This window comes from Platalea leucorodia (genome assembly GCF_965183815.1).
Source record: "Platalea leucorodia genome assembly, chromosome: 6".
NCBI lineage: Eukaryota > Metazoa > Chordata > Aves > Pelecaniformes > Threskiornithidae > Platalea > Platalea leucorodia.
The window spans coordinates 86,776,620-86,799,515 of NC_138828.1; the positions used below are offsets into that span (position 1 = coordinate 86,776,620).

At 65.7% G+C, this 22,896-nt stretch overlaps 2 protein-coding genes across 3 annotated transcripts in view; one reads left to right on the top strand and one right to left on the bottom strand.

Annotated features, from left to right (window-relative positions):
• LOC309591926 (dedicator of cytokinesis protein 2-like) overlaps window positions 1-22,896 on the top strand; it is an 81,765-nt gene that overhangs the window by 35,161 nt on the left and 23,708 nt on the right. For both annotated transcript variants that reach the window (XM_082314891.1, XM_082314892.1), the window contains 3 exons: window positions 791-918; window positions 1,676-1,747; window positions 4,086-4,181. In XM_082314891.1, coding sequence (XP_082171017.1) covers window positions 791-918; window positions 1,676-1,747; window positions 4,086-4,181 — 296 coding nt within the window. The remainder of the gene's footprint in view (window positions 1-790; window positions 919-1,675; window positions 1,748-4,085; window positions 4,182-22,896) is intronic.
• Window positions 7,681-18,823, bottom strand: LOC309591927 (uncharacterized protein; the record flags this gene model as incomplete). The annotated part of the gene is made up of 3 exons (XM_082314893.1): window positions 7,681-7,879; window positions 12,742-12,816; window positions 17,298-18,823. 3 exons carry the CDS (start codon window positions 18,821-18,823, stop codon window positions 7,681-7,683), a joined length of 1,800 nt encoding a protein of 599 aa, XP_082171019.1.

Sequence of the window (22,896 nt, forward strand, 5' to 3'; positions counted from 1 at the left end):
CCGCCTGCTCCAGCTCTGCTCTGAGCCGCCGCGATCCTGCGAGCGCTCCCCGCATCCCTCCCGGCATCCTTCCCGCATCCTACCCTGGCTCCTTCCCCGCATCCCTCCCCACGCGCCCCGGGACGCGGTACGACCCCGCTCCTCTGCACCCCACAATGGCAGACGGTCGTGCCAGCAAGAAAACAACAGAGAAACGTTTTCCCCCACTTTCCTTCCCCTTGCCCCCACTTCAGCGGTGCCATCGTAGTGATAAGCAGCAACGTGGAACCGTCAGTGCAGCGTGGTGTTGCAAACACCAGCCCCGGGCAGAGGAACAGGGTAGTATGTAATAGGAAGACCACAGGTTTTTCATAAATTCGGCACTAAAGACTCTAGTTTCTCTAGATGGTGTCCAGTTTAAAAAGCCTCCATCTATTTAGTTAAACTGTAAGCACCTTTAACAGAGCAGAGAAGCAGAACAAAGTGTTGGCAGAAACTGAAGCAAGAAAGGTTCAGGTGAGGCTTTTCTATTTCAGTTTAGTTTATTTTAGCAGAGGGGATAAGTAGCTGTGTAACAGGCTGCAATGAATTCTCTGTGTTGGAGCCTTCCCACCAGGATTTAATGTTTTCCCAAAAACCCTGCTCCATCCGAGGAGGAAGTCAACAGCTCCGTGCGCAGGGGTCGCGGCCCGGGCCAGGCATCGCGCTGGTCCCGTCCATCCTGCCGGTCCCTTTCCTGCGCGGTCCTGTCCCACGCCGGGGCGGTGCCGGTGCGCCCGCCAGCCCCGTGCCTCCCTGTCCGCCCCAACAGAGTGCCGGGAGCTGCTGCTGCAGACAGTGGTGCCCATCCTGCAGGAGCTGATCGAGAAGGGGGAGGAGGAAGATGCCTGCATTGAGCTGCTCAGCAACATCCTGGAGGTGCTATACAAGGCCCAGAAGGTAAATCCCATCTTCTCCGCTGCCTCCTTTTCCCTCTCCAGTAATCGCCTTGGAAATGACCTGACTAAACGCGTTTGAGTAGGGCTAAGCACCAGTTACTGGCCACGATATGGTTGGGACTGATCGTGGTCCATCCAAAGTCAAAGGGGGCTGTTGGTGCCCACCATCCCAGTGGGAACCTGCCCGAGCTGGGGGTAAAAACCTTTAGATTTCCACCTCAGCTGGTCTCCGGTGAGTTCCCGTCACTCCCCATAAGTGGGGAAGAGGCCTCCAAGCCAAGGGACAGCACCGACCCGAGGGCAAGAGGGTGCATCGCCAGCCATGCCTCTCGCTGTCCCTGCTCTGCGGGCCCAGGAGAAGGGCACCGGCAGGGGAGGGGGCGATCGCCTGCTGGCCCCTGGGCAGCGTTGCACTCCAAGATTGGCAGTGATGGCCCTAAACGTGAGCGAGAGCCCCGTGGCGCAGGGGTCCAGCCCAGCACACTGCAGCAGGGAGCCGACCGTGCCCGGGCGGCGGGGACTCCCGCGTACCCCCTTCCCCCGCGCTGCCTGCGGGAGCCTGCCTGCTGGTGCGGGGCACCGAAGCAAGGGATCGCAGTAATCACCAGCCCAGCCGCAACCGAGGGCTGGGCGGGCTGGGTGTCCAGCTAGGCACGGTCCTGCTGCGGGTGCCTGACTTGTCCCAGGCTGGCCTCCGGTGGGACGGGCTCGTCCGTGCTGGGCATCAGCCTGACTTCCCGGGCTGCTGTTTGTTGCAGAGAGCGGAGGAGCTGCGAGCACAGCATGGCGCAGGCGAGGGACGGCACAAGGACCGTGGGGACGCGGAGCTGGTGAGTGCCTCTCTGGCAGGCTTCGGCACTTGGCAGATGGTGGGAAGGAGCCAGGCACCCCTGCGCATCTGGGAAGGGCTTATCTGCATTGCACTACAGTGACAAAGCCTGTACGGTCACCTGGAGTCAACGTGCAGAGCTGGGCTGCTGGCAGGGGCTCTGCAGTGATGGGGTCAGGCCTGGGAGGTGCCCTGCAGGGCTGGGAGGCCAGGGGAATGCGTGGCTCTAGGCTTGCTGTGAGCCCCCAGTGCCCCATGTCCTGCCCTGGAGGGGGTGACTGTGCCCAGACCTTCGCCCTGGCCCCCCGCGGCCTCTGTGCTTTGTTGTGCACCGGCGGGTGGGCTCGGGCCATCCCGGCTCGTCGCTGGGGCAAGGAGCGAGCGAGGTGTCACAGCTCTCGGGGGGCACTGGGGTGCGGGGTGGCCAGCGGCGTTCCCAGCGTGGCAGACGAGGCGTGTGCGAGGCATGCCGGCGCTCCAGAGCTGGCTCGCGCTGGGGTTGTGGCCCCACCAGCGTGCCAGTGGCCCCACTTGGCCCCGCTGGACTTGCTGCTCCCCAAGCGCTGGAAGGATAAAGCGTGGGCTTGCAACCCTGGAAGCAGCGTACTAAAGACAGAGCATAACGGGTGAATGCCGACAGCCCCGGCAGCGTGACCTGCGGTCATGGCTGTCCTTGTAGGCTCCTGCCCTGCCAGCACGGCTGTTTGGGCTGAGCACGTTGCAGTCACAGCCCGAGCACAGCCCTCGCACCACTGCGCTGGCAGCTCCCTCCCTGGGTCACCCTTCTCCTCCTCTGTTTCTTGTGACACAGGAACGCGGCACGCTGCGTGGTGTGGGATGCTGGGTCACATCGCTGTGGTGCTGGGCTGATGTACCTGGTGGGGCCAGGCATGTCCGTACCTCGGTAGCCATCCCCCTTTCCCTGTGTTGCCTGGGTGCTGCCTTCCGTCCCCTGCCTTTCTGCAGCTAGCATCGGGCATGTCCCTGGGCCACCAGTGAGCCCATTACCATCTCTCCCCGCAAGCCCCAGTCCACCCCCAGCGGGGCCGAGTGGCTGGGAGCTGCACGGCAGCTGCCGGTGGTGGCCGTTCCTGCAATGTTTGGGGAACGCGCAGGGATCTGTGCTCTGGCTCTGTAGGACACTTCCTCCGTTTCTGTCCTTTTAGGCTGGTCTGTGCTTTGGGGTCCCTTTCTGGGAGCCCTGGGGAAGTCCAGAGGTCAGACCTACAGCACAGTGGCCAGCGCTGTGGAAGCTGCATTAGACGCGTGCCACCATGTCCTGGGTGGGCGAGGTGGCTGCGTGAGCGTGGCTTTCTAATTCCTGTGGCACCGGGAAGCCCAGGCAATGGAAGGGAAAGCTTGGAAATTGCAGTTGAAATGTCTTGTTTTGGCCTTAACTTTTAAACCTAAAATAGCCTTTAAGGAGAAGGTAGTCAGGGTGCTCATGGGTGAGGATAATTCTCTTGTTTGAACCCCGTGTGAGCTGAAGCCCACCTTTGTCGGCAGCGCTGACCGCTCTGGGGACAGCTCTGGCTAGCGCGGACGCAGCCGTCCCCAGCCGCCCCCAGCCAGGTGGCCGGCTTTGCCAGGGAGGCGTACGAAGCCGAGCCCCATATTTACAGCGGAGCGCGTCGCCTTGTTCCAGCTGCAGCTCCAGCTGGTCACCCTGGTGCCGCCAGCCCCCCGCGCAGGGATTCAATGAGCCATACCTGCTGTGCTGGAGTGGACAAGCCTTTTATTTCAGTATTTCATATAAATCACAAATCTTCAGCGTCAGCTCGTGATTTCCTGTCTCCCGAGGTGCCGCGAGCCTTTCCTTGCTGGCAGCATGCTCCCGCCCGGCCACTGCCAAGGACCAGAGCTGTCTGGGCCCACAGCTGAGGATCCCAGGCACAGGGCTCGTCCGGCGGCCACGGTCCCCCACATCTGGAGCTGCAGAGGTGTTAGGGCTCGTCTGACGGCCACCGTCTCCCGCGGCCGGAGCAGAGCTGGTTCCTCCACGCTCCCTGGGGCACTATGGGGTGCTGAGGAAGCTTGTGCCCTCAGTCCTGGCTCCCGCACGCCCTGCCAAGAATAACTGCAAACACTTTGCAACCTCCTTGCCTGCTTTTTTTTGGTGACTGCAGTAATTGCGGCGGTGCCACGGGGCCGATCACACGTGGCCCGGGAGGCGGCGTGCCCCCAGCCCAGCCTGCCAGCGCCCAGTGCCTGCGGGGCTGGGGACCGTGTGCCGGCTCTGTGCCACGGGGGTGATTCCCGTCGGCTGCGGTGATGGTGCTGTCACCTGTGCCCTCCCTCCCGGCACCACGGCAGGCAGCGTGACACCTCTTGCCTTGCAGGTGAAGGTGAAGAAGCACATCCAGCTGATCCTGGAGCGGCTGCTGCACACTGTCAATCGGAGGGTGATCGTCCTGGACCGGGAGAACATCCTGCGGGTGAGTACCACCGCCGCCACCTCATGCTGCGCCGGGCGTCGGGGCCACGCCGCTTCCCACGGCTGCCTTTGGGGGATGCGGGAGGTGCAAAAGGCGTCGCTGATTTAGGGGTCTGGGACGGGGTGACCGATGCTGCTCCTCAGCTGGCACTGCAGCCTGGTACCCAGCTGGCTGGGTCTGGATGTGCAGGCAGGGAGGGGCAGCCATGCCAGGAGCAGGTCTGGAGCAGAGGGTGCGCTGGGAGGAGCAGGCAGTGTTTGCGATGCAGGAAGCCCGTTTTGGAAGCAGATGAGGGGTTTGGGCTGTATTCTTCTGAAAACCAGCAACTGGACGTGGTGAACCGTCACACTTTTACATGCCAAGGGCACGTGGGAGGAATGTGCTGCGACAGCCACCTCTCGTGGGAGGGGTGGGCCGGCCAGAGCGCTGCTCGGCTGAAGCTTCGCGCAGAGCAGCTGCACCGGGTGCAATGATCTATCGTGAAGGAGGGGGAAACAGAGCTGGCCAGCATGGGTTCGTGGGCACTTTGACGTGGACGGGGCGGCAGGCCCAGCGTGCTCGGCCGGGCAGCGGGGCGTGGGCCCCACAAGCTGCTCTGGGTCGCGAGGGTGGGCGAGGAGCGGGGTCTGACTGCGTTCCGGGAGCCCGGAGCGAGCGGCAGGGCCGTGCAGCAGTGAGAAGCACCGTGCTGTGGGGAAGCGCCGTGCTGCGCTGTGTGCCATGCCCGGGGAGGTGTGGGCATCTTGGAGTGGCAGCTCAGCCCTTGCTTGAGCCTTCTGGGGATAAGCCTGCAGGTTTGCCCCCCTGTTCTTTGTTCTCGTTAATAAAGACCTAACTAAACCGAGGCAGTAAAGCCAGTGGGCAGGACAGGAGCTCTATCCTCACTGGCCCTGCCCATGCTCTCGAGCAGATGAGGCTGCCCTGTATGCAAGCATCCCGGGTGCTGGGATTGCTCCCGCCGACACACCGAGGCACTGGCATTGCTGCTCCCTGCCCGGTGACCCCTCCTTGTACCCCCGGGCGACAGGGGAGGCACGAGGTCTCCCCTCCGGCTCCCAGCTCAGCCTGCCCTCCCCTGCCCGCTCGGCCAGCACAGCCCCAGCGGTGCAGCCCCGCGGCGACGTTTCCTGGCAGCGGCTCTGCTGTCCTGGGGTGGCTTTGCTGCCTGAGCCGATGGCGGGTGCCGTCCCTGACACGCGCCCGTGCACGAGTGGCCTCGTGGCCAGGCAGTGCCGCTTCACCAGGCGTGCCCGCAGCTGCGCTGCCGAAAGCTGCGCCGTGGGGCTGTGCCGGGCGTGCACAGCGGGCGCTCAGCGTCGGAGTGTGATTCAGGCAGGAGATGTGACTCAGGCAGGAGATGTGTACAGGGTTGCATTTGGTATCGTCTTGCTTTTAGCCTTTGTTCCCAGGCTGCGTGATTCAGCGCCAGAGGAAGCAAGAGCAAAAAGAGCTGTTAGGCGTGCTCTGCCAGGCTGCGACAGAGGCGAGGAGGGATGCTGGGTGCTGAAGCGTGGCCCCATACACAGTGTGGGAGAAGAGAAGAGCTCCTTTGGCTGTGCCTCACTCCCACCACTTGCTCCCTTTCCCACGCGCCGGCCCTGCCGGGCTCCAGAAACGCCATCTGGCAGCTTTCCGAGTGTTGTTCGTGACTTCCATGCCGCTGCTGCAGCCCCTGCTTCCACCCCGGTGTCCGAGGCCCCTCAGCCCAGGCTGCTCCAGCAGCTGTGGCTGCCAGGAAGGCTCGGGGGCACCAGGGACACGTGCCCATGCTAGGGGTGGCCTCTGTCCCTCCTGTTGCTGCTGGGCAAGAAGGGAGAAGTGCCCCCGATTCACTGTCCCGGGAACTAGGGCGTGGAGAGGCCTCTGACCTCCCCTGCCCCTGCCTTCACAGCTTGGCCCCGTCCCACGGGGCTCACGAGAGCCCGGCAGGGAAGGGACAAGCTGCCGCAGGAGAGGCTGCGGCTGAGGCCCGGGCGGCTGCTGGTGAGTGGGGCTGGCGCTGGGCGCTGCAGCATCTCCCACAGCCGAGCAGCTGGGCCCCTCGGCACCGCGGGGGCCCCTCGGCACCGCCGGCCCCCCTCAGCACTGCCGGGCTGCAGCCCCGCGAGCGCCAGGCGGGTCCCCGGCACAAGGGATGGGGCTTAACGCCGTGTCAGCTCCCGCACGTGTGAGCCTCCTGCTGTGGGGTACCGTGGTGCAGGCGCCAGCTGGAGAGGCCGTGGCCAGACCCTCCTGCCCCCTGCCCGCCCTCACCAGACCGCTGGTTACAACAACCGCTTGCTGTGTCCTGGGGTGCCCGGCACCTCCCGGAGGAGGCTGGGACACATCCTCCTCTCTGAGGCTGGTGGCCCCGCTGGGAGAGCCATGACTACCGCAGACGCTGAGGTGAGAGCCCCGGTGCCGCGTACGGGCAGCATCGCCCGGTCCTGGGCTCTGGGGACGGCTCACCCGCGGCTCCACGGCAGCGGAGGGTGGTCAGGGCACGGCGCGTCGCAGCGGGCTGGGGGGAGCACGGGGAGTACTTACTGCGCCGCACTCAGCGTACACTCGCCTCCCACTGCTGCCGCCAGCCGCTTTGATTTGGGACCCTCATTAAACTGACGCTGAATTTCTCCTCTCGTGGGCAGCCTTGCAGAGGCTGGAATATTTGAGCTGCTAATTCCTTTCTCTCTGTAATTAGCCAGCGCATCCTGCGGCCAGGGAGGCCCCGCCAGTCGGCCGCGAAGGGGGAGAGGGAATTCCTAGCCCTCGCAGCCCCACGCAGCCCCTGCTCCTGTGGCAGCCCCGGGTACAGGCAGGCTGTGCGGGGCTCGGCCCCCAGCCCCCCGGCCTCGCACAGGGGAGCTTGCTGGAAGAACACGTCCCATGTCCCCTGGGACCCCCACACAGCCCGCCCTCCCACCTGGGAGGTCTCGGGGACAGCTCTCCTCTCTCCTGGCCAGGTCCCACAGAGACCATTTTCCACCGTCTCTGACTGGGGGTGCAGGAGAAACCCTGGGCACTCCTGGTTAACCTGCAGGCAGCAGCCTGGGGGACAGGCGGGCAGCCACGCTGTGGGGTGCAGGGACAGGCACTGGTTTCAGCTGGGAGCACCGGGGCTGCAGGCGGCCCCTGGGGAGCCCCAAGGCAGAGGGGCCCAAGGCTGCTCTCACCAAGGGGCTGTGGGTGCCTGGGGCTGGGCAAGCACCACAGCCCGTGCAGCGGAACAGCCGCCAGCCCCTCCTCATCCTCATCCAGAACAGAAGTGCACAGGTGGGAGAGGATGTAACAAAAATAGCGTCTCCGTAGAATTTATTGAATTCTCATTAAATACAGCCATTGTTCCCCTCGCCTTATTTACACAGGGGCTTCAGTAGATTAAACTGAACGGTTAAAAATATAAAAGCTGGTGCTACCCAAACCCTACCGTCAGAGGGAGGGAGAGGAGGAAGGAGACGTGGGCAGGGGGTCAGTGCTGGGATGGTGCCCCCGCGCTCCTGGACCGCCAGGCACCGCTGGCTCACAGGAACCAGAAGCATTTGCGCCTGGATTTCTTTGCATCCAGCTTCGCAGGCAGCTTCGTCACCGGCGACGGCTCTTGCCTGGGCGGCAGGACGGCCCCCACCGCCGCCGCGGGGGAGCTCGGCGTCGTGTCGCCCTCGATATGGCTCAGCACCCGCTGGAAGCGGCCCTCCTGCTGCCGGAAATCGTGCTCCACGCTGCGGGCGAGCAGGGCGAAGGGGACGGCGTTAGAGGGCATTGCCTGCCGCGGCCCCCCGCCCGCCGCGGCTCCACGCCCCGGCACCCGCCTCCACCCCTGCGCCCTGCCACAAGACCCCCGCATGTCCCCGGGGAGCTCAGTCCCCTGCACATCCCCAGGGCACGTCCCGGGGACCTCAGCCCTGCTGTGCTCCCGAGGCTGCTGCACGGGGACGGCACGCGTGGCGGGGACCAGCCTGGCTTCGGCGGCTGTCGTCCTGTGGCCGGAGGGGATGCCTGAGCCCGTGGGAAGGGCAGGGGCCTCACGCAGGAGCCTGCGGTGCAGCGTGGCTGTTTGAGCATCTCCCTGGCAGCTTTCTCCAGGGCTCCCAGCATTTCCCAGTGGGCAGCCTTCCCAGGGTCACCGTGTGCCCCTGCGAGGGGAGGTCCTGCTGGCATGCCCTTCAGACAGCTCCTGCCCACCGCCCTCCCCTCAGAGGCTGTAAGTGGGGGGGCGGGGGCCGGATCCGTCCCAAACAGCCATCCCGCCTGCAGCAGTGCGGTCTGCAGCTGGGCACGTGGCACTGCATGGCTAAACCTGCTGTGCTGGAGCATCCAGGGGCCTCTCCTTCCGGAGGGACAGACCGACAAACAGCCCCTGATGTGGTGGCAGGGGGTGATTTGGGATGGGTCACCCTCAGCTGCCCCCTCAGCACCTTCTTTCTTATCTAGCCTCAAAGCCTGGCACTGCCTCTGCTTTTCTCTTGGGCCAGACTGTGCTTTTTCTGCTGTTTCACCCGCTCGCCAGATCTCCTTCGCCCTAAACACCTGCCCTAAGCACGGACAAACATGCCAAGTCCCTCCTGGGCAGCTGATCTGCTGCAAGGGGCCTCCCTAAGTGCCAGGGACTTGTTCCCGGCACACTGTGCTGGTGGCACCGAGGTGGCACTCAGGCACCGGGCAATTGGGGTTTGCTGCAGCAGAGGCAGGGTCCCCCACTTGGGAGAAGAGCGGCTCTTTGGCCCTGATCAGGCCATCAGCGGCGATGCCCATTAGTGCCCCGCAGGGACTGCTGGCACTGCTGCAAGGGCTGGCCGTCCTCGGCAAGGCAGCCACGCTCCCCGCACAGAGGGGAGGGTCGAGGAAGGCTCTGCACACACCGGGAACACTGCAGTCACCAGCCACAACAGCGTGCTTCCCTTGCTGCCATCCCCTCACTGCAGGACCGCGATGTGCTTCCCCGAGCAGGGTACAGCTTCTGGTGGTGCTGCTCCATCCCCCGGGGCTGCAGGGTCCCTCCCGGCTCAGCCTAACACACGCCGAGACTTTACCCGCAGCCTGCCCGGAGGGAGGAGCCGGCCAACCGCCCTAGCTGGGAACCGGCGCTGATGCAGGGGGGCAAGCCCAGGGTCCGTGGGACCCCGGTTAGCACTGAACCCCCAGAGAGGGGCTGCCCGTCCCTGGGGCCAGGCTGTCTCACCCTGCGGCTGCTGCCACCAGCGCTGCGCCCGGGCCCGATGGGCTGAGGGCAGCTGCAGCATTAGGAGGTGGCCCAAGAGGCAAGGGCTGTGCTGCTGCCTGTCACACCACTGGAGAGGCAAGGGGTAGGTAAAGGGGCCTGTGCCCCCCACCACAGCCCTCAGCTTTCCTGCAAGCGCCGGAGCCCTCCGGTGTCCCTGCAGCACCCCGCAGTGCGCAGGCTGGCTGCTGGCGGCCACGTGCCGTGGTGCTTCCTCACACCGAAAGTGCTCTCATCTCCTCACGCCAGCCACGTCCCATCAGATCAGCGAGGTGCTGCGGTGTGTGCCCGGGACCGTGCACATGGCGCGGCTGCCCCACACACGGGGAGCACCCTGCGAGCCCCACGCGGCATGCTAACACCTCCCGTCACCTCCCGTCACCTCGCCCTGCGAGGACACTGATTGTCCCCAGCTATTTCTAGCAAAAAGGGTGAGCTGTGACAGACAGCCCCTTAGCAGGGGGGCAGCGTGGGGAGGGACCCCGATGTCCCAGCACAGATGCAGAGGAAGGGCTCGGGGCCGCTATAGGGGTGCACAGCTGGCACGTTCGTGCACGGCCTTGGGATGGGATGCAGGTGGGCAGGTCTGCCCCCCGCTGCGGGTGATCCCCATGCCGGGAGCACTGCCCCGGCTCCTGGCACCCCGTGCACTCTGCACTCAGTGCTGCCCCTGCTCCCCATCTCCCACCAGAGCCTCCTATGCGGACGGCAGCGAAGCCCAGAGGGAGTCCCCAGCGGAGCCTGGCAATTACAGGGAGCCACCTCCCCCAGATGTGACATCTCTCCCCACTGCAGTGCCGCGCGGAGACAGGCTCGTCAGACCCAATTAGCACTGAAGTCCCCCACGAGCTACAGCGGGGCAGCCTGTGGTGTAAATAAGCAGAGAACAAGAGAGACAGACGCAGCACCGCCGCGGCGGCACAGGCGCGCGGGGCAGCCGGCGCAGGGGGTGCGAGGATGCGGGTGCGCAGCGGGGGCCGGTGCCGGGGCACCCCCAGCCTGGAGGTGCCCGGAGAAGAGCGCGTCCGTCCCACGCACAGGCGCTCACAAAAGCACAGCGGGGCAGCGGCTAAACCGCCCCGTGTGCACATCGCGGACCGCTGCTCAGTACCGGCTCTGCACGCGGCACCCTGCGCTTCCGAGCGCGAGCAAAGTAAGCCTAATTAATAGCAAAACGAGAACGCGCCTGGCCAGCCACCTGCACATGCACAGAGGGAGATGGCCAGCTGCACGGCCAGAGGGGCAGACGGGCACCCACGGACGCCTGGATGGGCAGAAGGCTCGGGTGAAACTGCAGCTCCCCGATTCCCACAGGCCTGACAGGGAGAGGGCCCCAGCCACGTCTCTGCCTGCACCGCGAGGGCGTGAGATGCCTTTCCCGAGACCAAATGGGCTCTGAGAAGAGAGGGCAGTGGACGAAAGTGCTTCCATGTCCCAGCCCAGTGCCAATGCTGGGGAAGCAGAGCTGAGGCCTCACGGTCCCCTGGCGAGGGGTAGAAACCCGCTGCGTGACCGGCAGCCTGTCTGCAGTGTCTCTGCGGAGCTGGTACAGGGACGACGTGAGGCAGCCTGGACTCAGAGCAAGCGAGCAAGCCCACCCACCAGCCACTAATGAGGCTTTCCCCGATATGTTGCTTCTACAGAAGATAAATGCTCTGCCACTAAACTGGAGCAGCTCTCCTTCCAGCTGCAGCCAGTCAGCTGTCCTTCATGAAAATCACCCCATCTACTCCTGGGAGCGGGAGCTGCTCTCTGCAGAGATAAAGGGACCAGATTCAGGCCAAGTAACACCAGGACCCTGCTCTGGCCTTTCGACACGTGGTAGGAGCTGGCTGCAGAGCACTGAGGTGCCTGCACCTGTGCCGGGAGCGCTGGCAGCACGCTGGGGAAGAGCTGGCAGCGGTGTGCCAGAACAGCTCTTGGCTGGGCTGGTGAGCCAAGCCCTGCTCCAAGGACAGCGAGCATCCGCACCCTGCTAGCACCCGTGCCCCTCCAAACCTGCCGCTGAGGTCCCGGCACGCCGGCTGCCAGCCGTGTCCAGGCGCAGCTTCAGCGTCCTGCCTGGCACGGAGCTGGCAGGGCAGATGTGTGACCGTGCCCCGGCACGGTGCACCCTGCCAGGGGAGATGCTGCCTTTAGGGCCACAAAGAGAGCCATGAGGAGAGAGGGGAGGCTGCGAGCTCGTGGCTGGAGCGTGGCACTGGTGGGGAGCAGCCCGTGAGCCCCGTCTGAGGACTCCTTGCAGAGGAAAGGGTCACCCAGCAAAGACAGAAATAGTCCAGGGAGGGGCAGCTGTGCCATCCTGCCCTCAGCACAGCCCAGGCTCAGGCTCTGGCTGAAATGGCATCTCTGTCCCTGCTGTCCCCATCCCGCCTGCCCTGGTGCAGCAGCCCAGCTGCCTGGGCTGGGGCCGGGGCTGGCCCCTCTGCTTGGCCTCGGCTGCAGCAGAGCTGGGGGAACGGCAGCCCGGGGAATGGCAGTCCTCCAGGTCCGGCTGAGGCACGGGAATGCGGCCCCAGCTCTGCCACCTCCCTGGCTCTGCTGCAGCTCTGCCCGGGCCCGCAGGTTACCCTGTGCTGGCCGATGAGCACACCTCTGTATCCCTGGGGGTGCACGGTTGCCCGCTGGGCCCCAGGCCGCGATGTGGGGCTGCATTTTGCACCGAACTCTCTTTTGGCATGACAGGCGCTGCCATCTTCTCTCCAGTCCCATGGGAGCCTCCCAGCAGGCGCAGGGGCCTTGGCAATGGCCCTTCCGTACGTGGTGCCCCCCGACACCCGCGAGCGGTCCGTCTGTGGTGCCCTGGGAGCAGGAGTGGCTGCGGGGACAGCAGGGCTGACAGCCCTCTGCGTACAGCCCTCTGCAGGGCTGCAGATGGGACGGGCCCCTTGGGACATGGATAAGCAGGATGAGGTTCAAGGACACGGCACTGCACACGTGGCACGGGGACAGCCGCTCCCTGTGTGCACCTTTTCCCTTGAGCTTCCTGCAATGGCCTCTGCCAGGGACCTGTCGCAGGGGGTCTTAGCTGGTCCTGTGGTCCTGTACAGCTGAGTTTGTGTCTGTCCTAAGGTGCTGGAGGCATTTTTGCGACAAAGAGAGCACTAGGAGGGACAGGAGAGGAGGGACCGCTGAGACCCTGCAGCCCCTTGCAGCTCGGGATGCCCTGAGCATCCACCCTGCCACGGGGACAGGAGATGGAGCACAGGCAGGCAGGTCCCCTCCATCGCCCAGCACGGTCCCCAGGAATGAAGACTCGCAACTCCCCTCCGCCTCTGCCTCTTAGCCAAATTAGGAGTCTGAGGGGCGGAGGAGAGCAGGGCCCCCGCCGGGAACGTGCAGGGTGCCAGAGCTGGCTCTTACCTGTAGATGATGCAGGCACAGTCCCGGCAGGTCCCACAGTTGGCGATGTCTTGCCCTGTCCGGTATGAGTGCCGCCTGCGACAGAGCAGAAGTGCTGTAAGCCTGGAGACCCGGCCTCGGTCTCTGCCTGTGCCTCCCCAGCTGCCCCCAGGCCCCTCATCAGCATCTCGAGTTCATACTCCAGCAGCTGGGAGCTGGGACCCAGCTCCTCTCTTCCCTGGGAGCCAGCTCCTCTCTTCCCTTATATCCAGCTCCTGTTCTCCCTGCGATCCAGCTCCTCTCCTCCCTGGATCCCTGCTCCTCTCCTCCCGAGAGATGCTGTTTGATGCCAGGCCAAGTGCAGTGCCTCTCAGCTCCGCAGATTTCTTAGATGGTTGCAAACCAGAGACAGGCACAGCAGAAGCCCCGAATCCTTCACACCTCCTTTCATCTCCATCCCAGAGCTGTACCTCATGCCTGTGGCCTCCCCAGGCCACCGTGCATCTCCCCACACACGGTGCCCTGAGGAAGCGAGACCGTGGGCAGCGCGAGGTCTGCGTGGGGGCACTCACTGCACACAGCAGTGCCCTGACAGATGGGCAGAGGGAGATGCTCCAGACTAATCCCCAGCCTACACCAAACTCAGGATTTATCTCTTTTTGATGCTTTTGCACCAGAGAAGCATCCTCCTCCAGGGAAGGAGCACGGGACTCAAATTAAGCTGATGAGCCCCAAAGCTCAGCTCAGCCCCAAAGCAGTCCTCCTCCCCGATCTCTACAGAAGGTACCTGCACTCCAAATGTTTCTGCTGCTGGTGCTAAACGCCAGCCCCAATGCATCCCCAGGCCGTCTGCACGCTGCCCAGGGAGCACACGCCGCGCTGCCCGCTGGGCGAACGCCTGTGCCCTCCTGCCCAGAGCTCCCCGGCTGCCCGCTCCCTGGGACCAGGTATGCGCCCCGGTCCCCCCGTGCAGAATAAGCGTCCCGGCATCCCTGCTGCCTGCCGGCGGCACGTCCCAGCTCCTGCTGCCCTGGGAGCGCGGCAGGGTCCACCAGCCACAGTGCCCTGGCACCCCAGAGGCCAGGCAGCCGCGGGGCGCCAGGGACTGGCAGCAAACCTCTCGCCCGGCCACAGAGCCAGCCCGATGCTCCCCTGAGCTCAGCAGCCTCCACGCGCCGCTGCCGGCCCTGGCTTCGGCTGCCGGCAGGAGAGCCACTGCCTCCCCGGGGAAATGGCCCACCGACATCTCTCCTTGCTTAGCAGCCTGCAGCTTCTCTGAACGGCGCTTGCGTGCCTTTGGCTTTGCAGCCCTCCCGAGCCCCCAGGGTGCCGGGGCTGTGCCGGGGCTGTGCCGGGGCTGTGCCGGGGAGCTGCCCGCGGACCCCCAGCGCCCCAGCACTGCCGGCGGGGGCTCCCCGCTGGTGCCCCAACTCTGGTTGTATTGATAATTATATTGATAATTACTCTCAGAGCTGTAAGAAAAGGGCCCTATGAAATGCTTTTGGTCACTCTTGCGGACTCCGTCTCCACATCGCCGCCGCCCCTCGTAGGCAGTGCAGGCTGCGGCTTTTGGGGGACAGCTGAGAAAACACCCCCGTGTCCCACATAGCAGTCACGTTTTCCTGTTTAAATCTTCCTCCTATTACTCGACCTTGACCATGATTGTTCTCAGCCCTCGAAAACTAGGTCTTTTAATGCACCAATTTATATATTACAATTGGGATTATACTCTTAGCACATAAATTAGATCATGATACCTTTTTATATATATATATATATATATAAGATACATACGTGTGTGTGTGTGGGGTATCTAACGTTGTATAAACTGCGCCTCTCTACCAGGGTGAGCTCTAATCCCGAGATAGGTGTTTGGTGTGGGATGTTGCTGGCGGTCGACGCCTGGACCCTGCGAGGACACGTTACACCGTCAGCGGCATCAGGGCTGCTGGCACTGCTCTGGTGTACAGCAGGTGCCTCAGAGCCACTGGGCGCCCGCAGGACGCTGAGCCGTGGCAAATGAGGCCACGCCGTTCCTCAGCATCAGGACACCAGGATAATTTTTTATGTGATTTCCTATCCCATTCCTTATGTCTCCGGGCATCTCGTTTGCTCATTTGACTGCAACAGTATACAGAGCCGAGATCTTAATTAAGCTGCCCGCAGTGAAGCTAAATCAGTTTCCCAAGCAGACAAACTCAATTCTGACCGCGGGAGCAAACCTGTGCTCTCACCTAGCACTGCTCTGCACGCGCCCTCGCCGCACCCCGCAGGGACGAGGCTCGGCACGGCCACGGCCACGGGTCTGTGGGCACCCCAGAGGGCAACACCGCAGGCGGCGGGTCGCTCCTGGGCCTTTCTCCTCTGAGCACAGCCCCTGGGGCAGCAGACCCTGGTGCAACCCTGACAGGCAAGGGGCAGAGGGGGCCGTGCCGGGGCTGTACGGTGATGGGCAAGCGGGCCGTGCCGGGGACTGCACGGCGAGGGGCAGAGCGGGCTGTGCCGGGGGCTGCACGCTGATGCCCCGCAGCAGCAATCGCGGGAGGAGCGAACCCCAGCCCTGGCCCAGCTCCCGGCACCGCTCTCAGGTCCCCGTCCACGGAGGCAGGAGCAGCACTGCTGCGCTCGGTCACAAGAAGCACTTTTTCAGCGCTTTGCTCTGAAAAGCCAGGAGAGCGCAGGTGGGGTGCTGGGCTCCTCCGGGAGCCAGGATGTGCTGAGCTGCTGGTGCTGCTCCTCTTTTGGGGCAAGCAGGGCCAAGCCCCGCAGCACGCTCTCCCCCCCTCCGGTGCGGTCACCCGTGCTGTGCCGGGGCAGGAGCGGCCAGGGCACGCACAAAGCCGAGCGGGGCAGGCAGCTTCTGTGCGGCCGGGGGAACGGGTGCTCGGGGCACAGGGAAGGGCCCGTGGGAGCCGGTGCCCCAGGGCTGCTGGCAGCTCCCGGCCGGGACGGGCACACACGGGCTGCACCCGCGGCCGGGCATCCTGCGCCAGGGAGGGGGCATGGTGCTGCACACCCCGCCTAAACACCCGTGTGGGCTTGCACACTCTTGCTAACGCCTCCGTGGGATCCACACCGCCTCTATTGTCCCTAATTGGAAGGAGGTACTTAGCAGTCATTTGTTTCAGATAAAACAATTAAACACATGCGAAGACACCAGGGCCAGGACTACCAGGAGCTGCCCATCTGGCAGGTCCAGATCTCCCGTGTGCCACCCTGCCTCCCCAAAACCGCATGCCACGTTAGACACACCAATACCGCCACGGCACACTGAGCTCGGTGTTCCTGGCTTTCTCTTCAGCACTTCTTACCCCGCGAGGAGCCGAGGGCACAAGCTGCGCAAGCACTAGAGGTTGGGAGCACGTTTTCACCCCGAGGGTGGTCAAACACGGGGACAGGGGCTCGAGAGGTGGGGGATCTCCATCCCCCCAGACTCTAAACCGCAGCTGGGCAAGGTCCCGAGCAGCCTGCCCGGGCTGCACCCACCTTCGGTGGGCGTTGGACCAGAGCCCTGCGGCGACCCCTTCCCACCAGCGCTGCTCTGGGAGGTGGCACGAGGGCAGCTTTGCCTGCGCTTCAGTTATGGCCAACACAGGCTTCGTTAGCTGTAATGACGGGATCGTTCCACTGCCCTGGTTGGAGCTTGCTGTCTCAGGGTGTGGGGAATACATCCCAGAGGGTTTTACAGGAGTGTGCCAGGACCGGCATGGGGCGAGCAGCTTCTCACATCTCTGAGGAGGTTGGTGGCCCTTGTGTGAGATGAGTTTGGAGGGTCTCAGCTCTGGGCCGTCACAGACTAACCTCTACCACCTTGTTCTGTTTGGCAAATCTAGCTGGGAGGCCAAGGAAAATTGGCCCAGGAGATGCCCTGCCCCACCACCCATGGAGCAGGTCCTGTGCAGGGCAGGGCAGGGCAGGACGGGGGTGCACGGGCACCTCCCTGGGGCACAGACACATCAGTCACTGAGGCACCGGCCGCTGAATTTGTGCCTTGGGTAACTCAAAGAATGGGGCTGAAAGCAGGCATGAGAAATAGGGAGTCTGTCCCCGGGGCATGGCAGGGCGGCTGCCCCTGGGGAATGGCGGCTGTCCCCGGGGCATGGCAGGGCGGCTGTCCCCGGGGAATGGCGGCTGTCCCCGGGGCATGGCAGGGCGGCTGTCCCCAGGGAATGGCAGGGACGTTGTCCCTGGGGCATCGGCCATGGCTGAGCTGAGCCTGCAGTCGGGATGCGACATCCCAGGTCTCTACTCGCAGTGACCGATGGGCACGTCAGCTGCACCAGAGCCGGGCAGGGGACCCAGCTCCCCTCGTCCCCCTGGTCTGCACCCCCCTGCACCCCTTCCCTGGGCATGGGGAGGGCACCGCGGGCACAGGCAGAACAAGTCGGGGCGGGCGAGACATCGCACCAAGACACGGCGTCGCGTGTGCGTGGACAGCAACTTCGAGTTTCTCAGAGGGAAACGCGTCCGGGAGGCAGCAGCACCCAAATCTCTGGCAGGGCCCCCCCATCCTCCATCCACAGCCCCACCAGGGACATCGGCCCCCCCGGCCCCCACCTCCATCCCTGCCTGCTCACCCGTCCCGCTGGGCCTCCTTCTTCTCCAGGTCCTGGATGACATCCAGCAGCACCCTGATGGTTTGTTGGCTGGTCTCCAGCACCCCTTCCAGGGACTGCAGCTGGGACTGCAGGTCCCCCTGCTCCCCGGGCCCCCGGGGGCCCTCTCCCTGAGATGTCCGGGCATCCTCGTCCCCCGCTGGTGGTCCCACTGGCCCCTTGGCCACCACCACCAGCTGCAGAAGGTCCTGGATGTGGCGCAGCGTCTCCGACTGCTCAGCGGTGAGGCAGGGCTGCCCATGCCGGGGGACCTCCGGTGCCTGCCTGCCTGGCTGCGTCCCCACACCGGGGCCCTGTGGGGCCAGGGGCAGCGGCTCCCCGGGCCCCTGCAGTCCTGCCTGGCCGTGCCCAGGCTCAGCGGTGCGTCGCTGGCTGCAGATGCCGTGGGGCTCCGGATGGCCGAGTGCAGCTGGTGTCTTCTCCGGTGCGGCTGTGGCAGAGCCGTGCCAGCCCGGCACGGGGGCTGGCGAGGTGCAGCAGGGTCCCCCCCAGGGCGTGCCGCAGAGCTGGTGCTGGGGTGGCGGGGGGTCCCATGGGGGGTTGCCCTGAGCTGGCTGGCGGAGGCCGTGGGTGTCTGCGGCAGGGACGGTCTGCTGGCGGTGCGGCGAGGGCTGGGGTGGTGGGCGCCCGCAGGGCAGGCTCCGCTCCGAGTCGCTCCGGCCAAGCCCCAATGGCTCAGTGGGTGGCCACGACTGGCCACAGGGCACAGAGGATGGGCGCGGAGGGGCCCCACGGCCACTCCTGGGGTTCCCACGGAGCCGGGTGCAGGCAGGGGGGGGCGGGCAGGGCTCAGGGGTGCAGCTCTGCACCGGGGAGGTGCAGCGGGCAGCGGGGCACCCGGCCGTGCCCGGATAAGGGGGACAGGGATCCCTGGGTGGTGGCGGTGGCACGCGGCACACTGCGGCCTGCTGGGCGAGGGCTGCGGCATGGTCGTGCGTGAGCAGGCTGCCAGGCACCCGCGGGGGCACAGCCCGGCTGGCGCCAGTGGGCACGGCCCCCCCTGGGCACCAGGTGCTCCCTGCGGCGGCAGGCAGCACCGCGTCCCTGGCCACGTCGCAAACGCTCTTGCTGTGGGGCTGCGAGGCTGGAAAGGGCTTCTGGAGGCTGGGGGAGGTCTGGATGGCGGTGCTCATGCACGCCTTCCTGGGCATGGGCAGCGTCAGCGAGCCTGGCTGGGCCTGGGGCCAGCTCCGCCGCGAGGCACAGAGAGCCGCCGGCTCAGGGGTGTCCCTGGGGGGCGGTGAGGCACGTGGGGTGTTGGGGCCGGGGGCGGCCATGGGCCCCGGGGTGGGGCTGGCCGCCTGCTCTGCGCTGCCCTCCACCAGGTCCTTGAAGCGGACCTGCTGCGTGCGGTTGCGCCGGCGCCTGAGGCGGCTCTCGATGTCGGGTGAGTCGCGGTTGAGCAGCACCGAGCGCACCGTCATGGCTTTCTCCTGGCCGCCCTCGCCGGCGGGGGCCGGGCCGGGAAGGGGCTCACGGCTGACCATGGCTCAGGGCCCCGTGGCTGCTGCCCTGCAGCGGAGCGCTGCGGCAGGGTGCGGGGGGCCGAGCACCGGCGGCCGGAGCCCTGGGCTGCACCCGTCCCCGGAGCTGCCCGGGGCAGCGGGCGGCCTCATCCCGTGCCACCGCGGAGAGGGGATGCTGCGCGGGAGGTGGGCAAGGGGCCGCTGGGCATGCTGCCTGCCGCCCGGCCCTACAGCCCCTGGCACACCGCCCCGACAGCCCTGCCCGCCGCCGTGCCTCCCCGACGGTGCCGGCAGCCCATGGTCCCACCGCCGTCCGCCCTGGCTCAGTGCTGCCCGCGGCGGGCTGCCCGGAGTGCCGGGTGCTGGCTGTGCCTACCCATGGCTCCTGGGCTCTCGGACCTGTGGGGACAGAGAGAGGTGGGTGAGCCCTGGCCCCGCTGCTGCAGCCCCCCAGGACGGGAGCGTCCCCTGCGCGCCGTGCTGCCCTGTGGAGCCGCTGGCCTCTGCCCGCCTCTGCGCGCTCCCTCCCAGCCCCGCCATCACAAAACGCAGAGAGACAAGCTTTGATCTCTGGCGCTGCCTCTTCAGCACAAAGAGAGAAGGAAAAAAAGAAACCCCTTTAGCATAAACACGTTACAAGTTCACAGCTCAAATCAAGCAGAAGCAGCTGTTAAAAATAGCTCTGCCTCACTGGGGCTGGTGCCTTGTGTTCGCAGGGTGCTGGCAGCAGGAGGGCAGGCACGGGGCCGGCACAGGGGGCTGCTGCCCGTGGGCACGGGGCACAGCTGGGCTGGGCACGGCGGGCTCCTGCGTGGGACGGGTGAATGTGGGGCATCTGCTGTGTGCGGGGCACCGGCTCTGCATGGGGCTGGACAAGGTGTGGGGTGCCCAACCTGTGTGAGGCACGGCTGGAGTGGGCACGGGACCTGTCGTATGCGGGGCAGGGCTGCACTGGGCACAGGGGACCCGTCTTGTGTGGGGCATGACCGGACTGGGCACAGGGGACCCGTCCTGTGTGGGGCACTGAGCACAGGGCCCCATCCTGCACACGGCACCCACCAGAGGTGCGGCAGGGCTGGCTGGGCTGCAGGCGTGGGGGACCTGCTCCGTGGGCAGGGGCTGAGACCGTGGCTCGGGGACACTGAGATGCTTTGGGCGCGTGAGAACCAGCTGAGAGGGAGAACAGGCATCGCAGATAAGACAGCGACTTTGGTGAGGCCAAGGGATTGCTCCCTGCCCCTCACCGTGGAGAAGGGCGGTTGCTGGTGTCTCTCCAGCTCTCACCCCCGGCTCTGCCACAGAGCTGTGGCTTGGGCAGGCTGCGGTGGGGCTGCCTCTGGAGAGCGAGGTCTCCCCGGGGCATCGTACCTTCTGCCATCGTGCGGCTGCAGGCAGCCTGCCCGCCCGCGCCGACCGCAGCTCTCTGCCTGCCCTGCCTCGTGCGCGGGCACGCGGCACGGCTCCCGCTCGCAGGCCACCGCCGGGACCTGACTGCAGGATCGAGGCCACAGCTCGTGCCTGGGGATGCATCCCTGACGCCAGCAGCGCTTCCCAGGCGGCAGAGGGGCAGGACCAGGGGGCTCTCACACAGCGGGGATCACACCCAGCCATGTCCCCATCCCTGCCGTCGTTAGTGCACAGCTATGCAGGGCTTCTCTTCCCGGCGCAGGCAGGACAAACCTCCCTCCACAGCCCTGTCCTGGCCATACCCACACACCAGCACCAAGCCCCCACGCCCGACTTGCTCTGCCTCTGCCCGCCCTGGTCACCAGCTGCTGCCCTGGCCCGTCACACTGCTGGGGCATAGGACACGGGCTGCCCACCGGCAGCCCTGCCCGGGATGCCCCCGGGAGCAGAGGAGGTTAATGGCTCATTTCGGGAAGCAGCGTCAGGGACAGGGTGAGAGAGACAGAGACGCCCGCCCCGGTGGGCAGCGGCGCTGCTTCGCCTGGCGGCTCAGTCTCCCAGCATTCAAGGTCTGCAAACAGCCAGAGGTACCTGTGGCGTGGGCAAGGAGCAGAGCGACGCGGGCTCCCCCGTGGCATGGACTCACATCCTCACACCACGCTATGTCCCGCATCCCGCAGCACCGCAGCTGGCACCAGCAGCCCCTGCCCCAGGCCACAGCCCACTGCTCCCCCGGTGCCCCCGCACCCTCTTCAGCACACCGAGACGGGAGCCTTGCTGGCTCCGCAGCCCTCCTGCCCTCACTGCAGACAGACACACGGCACCTGCCAGCCCCCCCGGCCCCCCTCGCCGTCTTGCCTTGCTCCCGCTGTAACAAAGCGGCTGACTCAGCACAGCAGCCTGAAGTCACCCTGTGCTGGTAATGAGCAAACTTCCCGAGTGCTGAGCGCGCCGGTGCCCGGTGCTTCCCCAGGCCAGCAGCAAGCCACCAACCCAGCGGAGCAGGGGCCTCCCGCAGCCCTCCCGGCCCCCCGCCCCAGCGCCTCTGCGCCCCCCGCACAGCATTAGTCAGGATGCTGCTCCATGCGCCGCCCAGCCGCCCGGCACTTTCCTTCCCGAGCTTGGAGCCGTGCCCAGACACCGGGAGATGTTTGTGAGGCAGGACGCGACGGAGATGGGGACAGCAGAGGGATGGGGCACCTCGTTAGTATGGACAGCAATAGGCAGAGGAGGGAGCTGGCTCGGGGACGGAGCCAGCGCCACCTGCCCCCGTGCCCCACGCTCGCCGCAGGCTGCGTGCGAGTCCAGGAGGAGCAGCCCTGCGTTCACGCCTGCCGGCGGGCAGTGGCCGTGCCGGCACCCGCGCGGGACGGGGCAGAGCCCACCGGGATGCCGAGGGGCCGCGGGGCGAGCCCCTGCCTGAAGCCCTGCTGCGGCCACGGGGTCACCTCTCCCGGCTCGTGCCGCAGCAACGGCCTGTGCCCAGAGCTCAGTGCCCCCTGCCCAGCTCCCGCTGCAGTGTCCCTGGCTGCATCTGTGCCAGGGAGGCAACGTGCCAAGCAGCAGAGGGGGGCTGGCTGGCACGTCTCTGCGCTGGACCGGCCTCCTGAGAGCAGCCTGGGACCAGCACGGCCGGGATGAGCGCTCCGGGAGGGCTGCCTGCATGTGGCCAGCCCCATCCAGAGGTTTCCTTAATGAGAGCGCTAACGGGCACGGGGCAGAGGGTGCCAGGAACCACTCCAACAGCTGAGCACGGGGCAGGAGCGCTCCTGGCACCGTCTGAGCATGGATGCAGCCCCCATGAGTCCACAGCACGGACCTCGCTGAGCCACAGCCGACGGCAGAGCGAGACGAGGCTGTTCCACTGCCTACGCAGCAAACGCGATGCTGTCAGTCAGCGGGGCCTCCGCTGAGGCACCCTCTGCCTCCCGAACCGCACCACTGGAGAGATCAGAGACAAGCCACAAGGACAAAGAAAAAGTCTATAAATTATACATGCGCTAACTCCATTTGGGAACAGCTCTGAGGATGTCAAACACCAAAAGCTAGGACCCTCCCACTCGTCTCTCTGCATATGCTTTATGGTACGCTTAGATTTAGTGCCGCGTTCGGGCGCTGTTTGCAGCGTGCCAGCATCTTCCAGTGCTGACAACGAGCCCTGCTGCAGGACAGAAGCAGGACTGTGCAACCCCGCGGCTGCGGTGTCTGCCGGGCCCCACCGTACTGTAGCTGAATCCGAGGAAACCGCTCTGCTGATGGATCCGTCTGGAAGCGCGGCTCCAGGGACATTTTGGATGCACAGAAAGGGCCACCGGGAAGGGGCGGTGCAGGAAGCAGAGGCACCCAGCACCCAGCCGCACCAGTGTTTTCCAGCTGCTATCCTCAAGCCTATTTACTGGGAAATGGCACTCAGCCCCCCGTTCCTGGGGCTACGCGCTCACCCACGCCCCCCACGCGTTCGGCTACCCCAGCCCACACACTGTGTGTCCAGCATGCAGCCACGCTCCCCGCTCGGCGCCCGCTCGGAGCCCACGGGCTCCTGCTTGCCCTGCCAGCGCTCAGCCGGGGAGCGGGGCTGCGCCAGCTCCTGAGGCCGCAGCAGAGGCGGGGGGCTTAGTCCTGGTGCTCTGCTCTTGCGTGCCCCGCTGGGCTCTGCGCCTGTGGGACACCGGGGCCCTCCCTGGGCC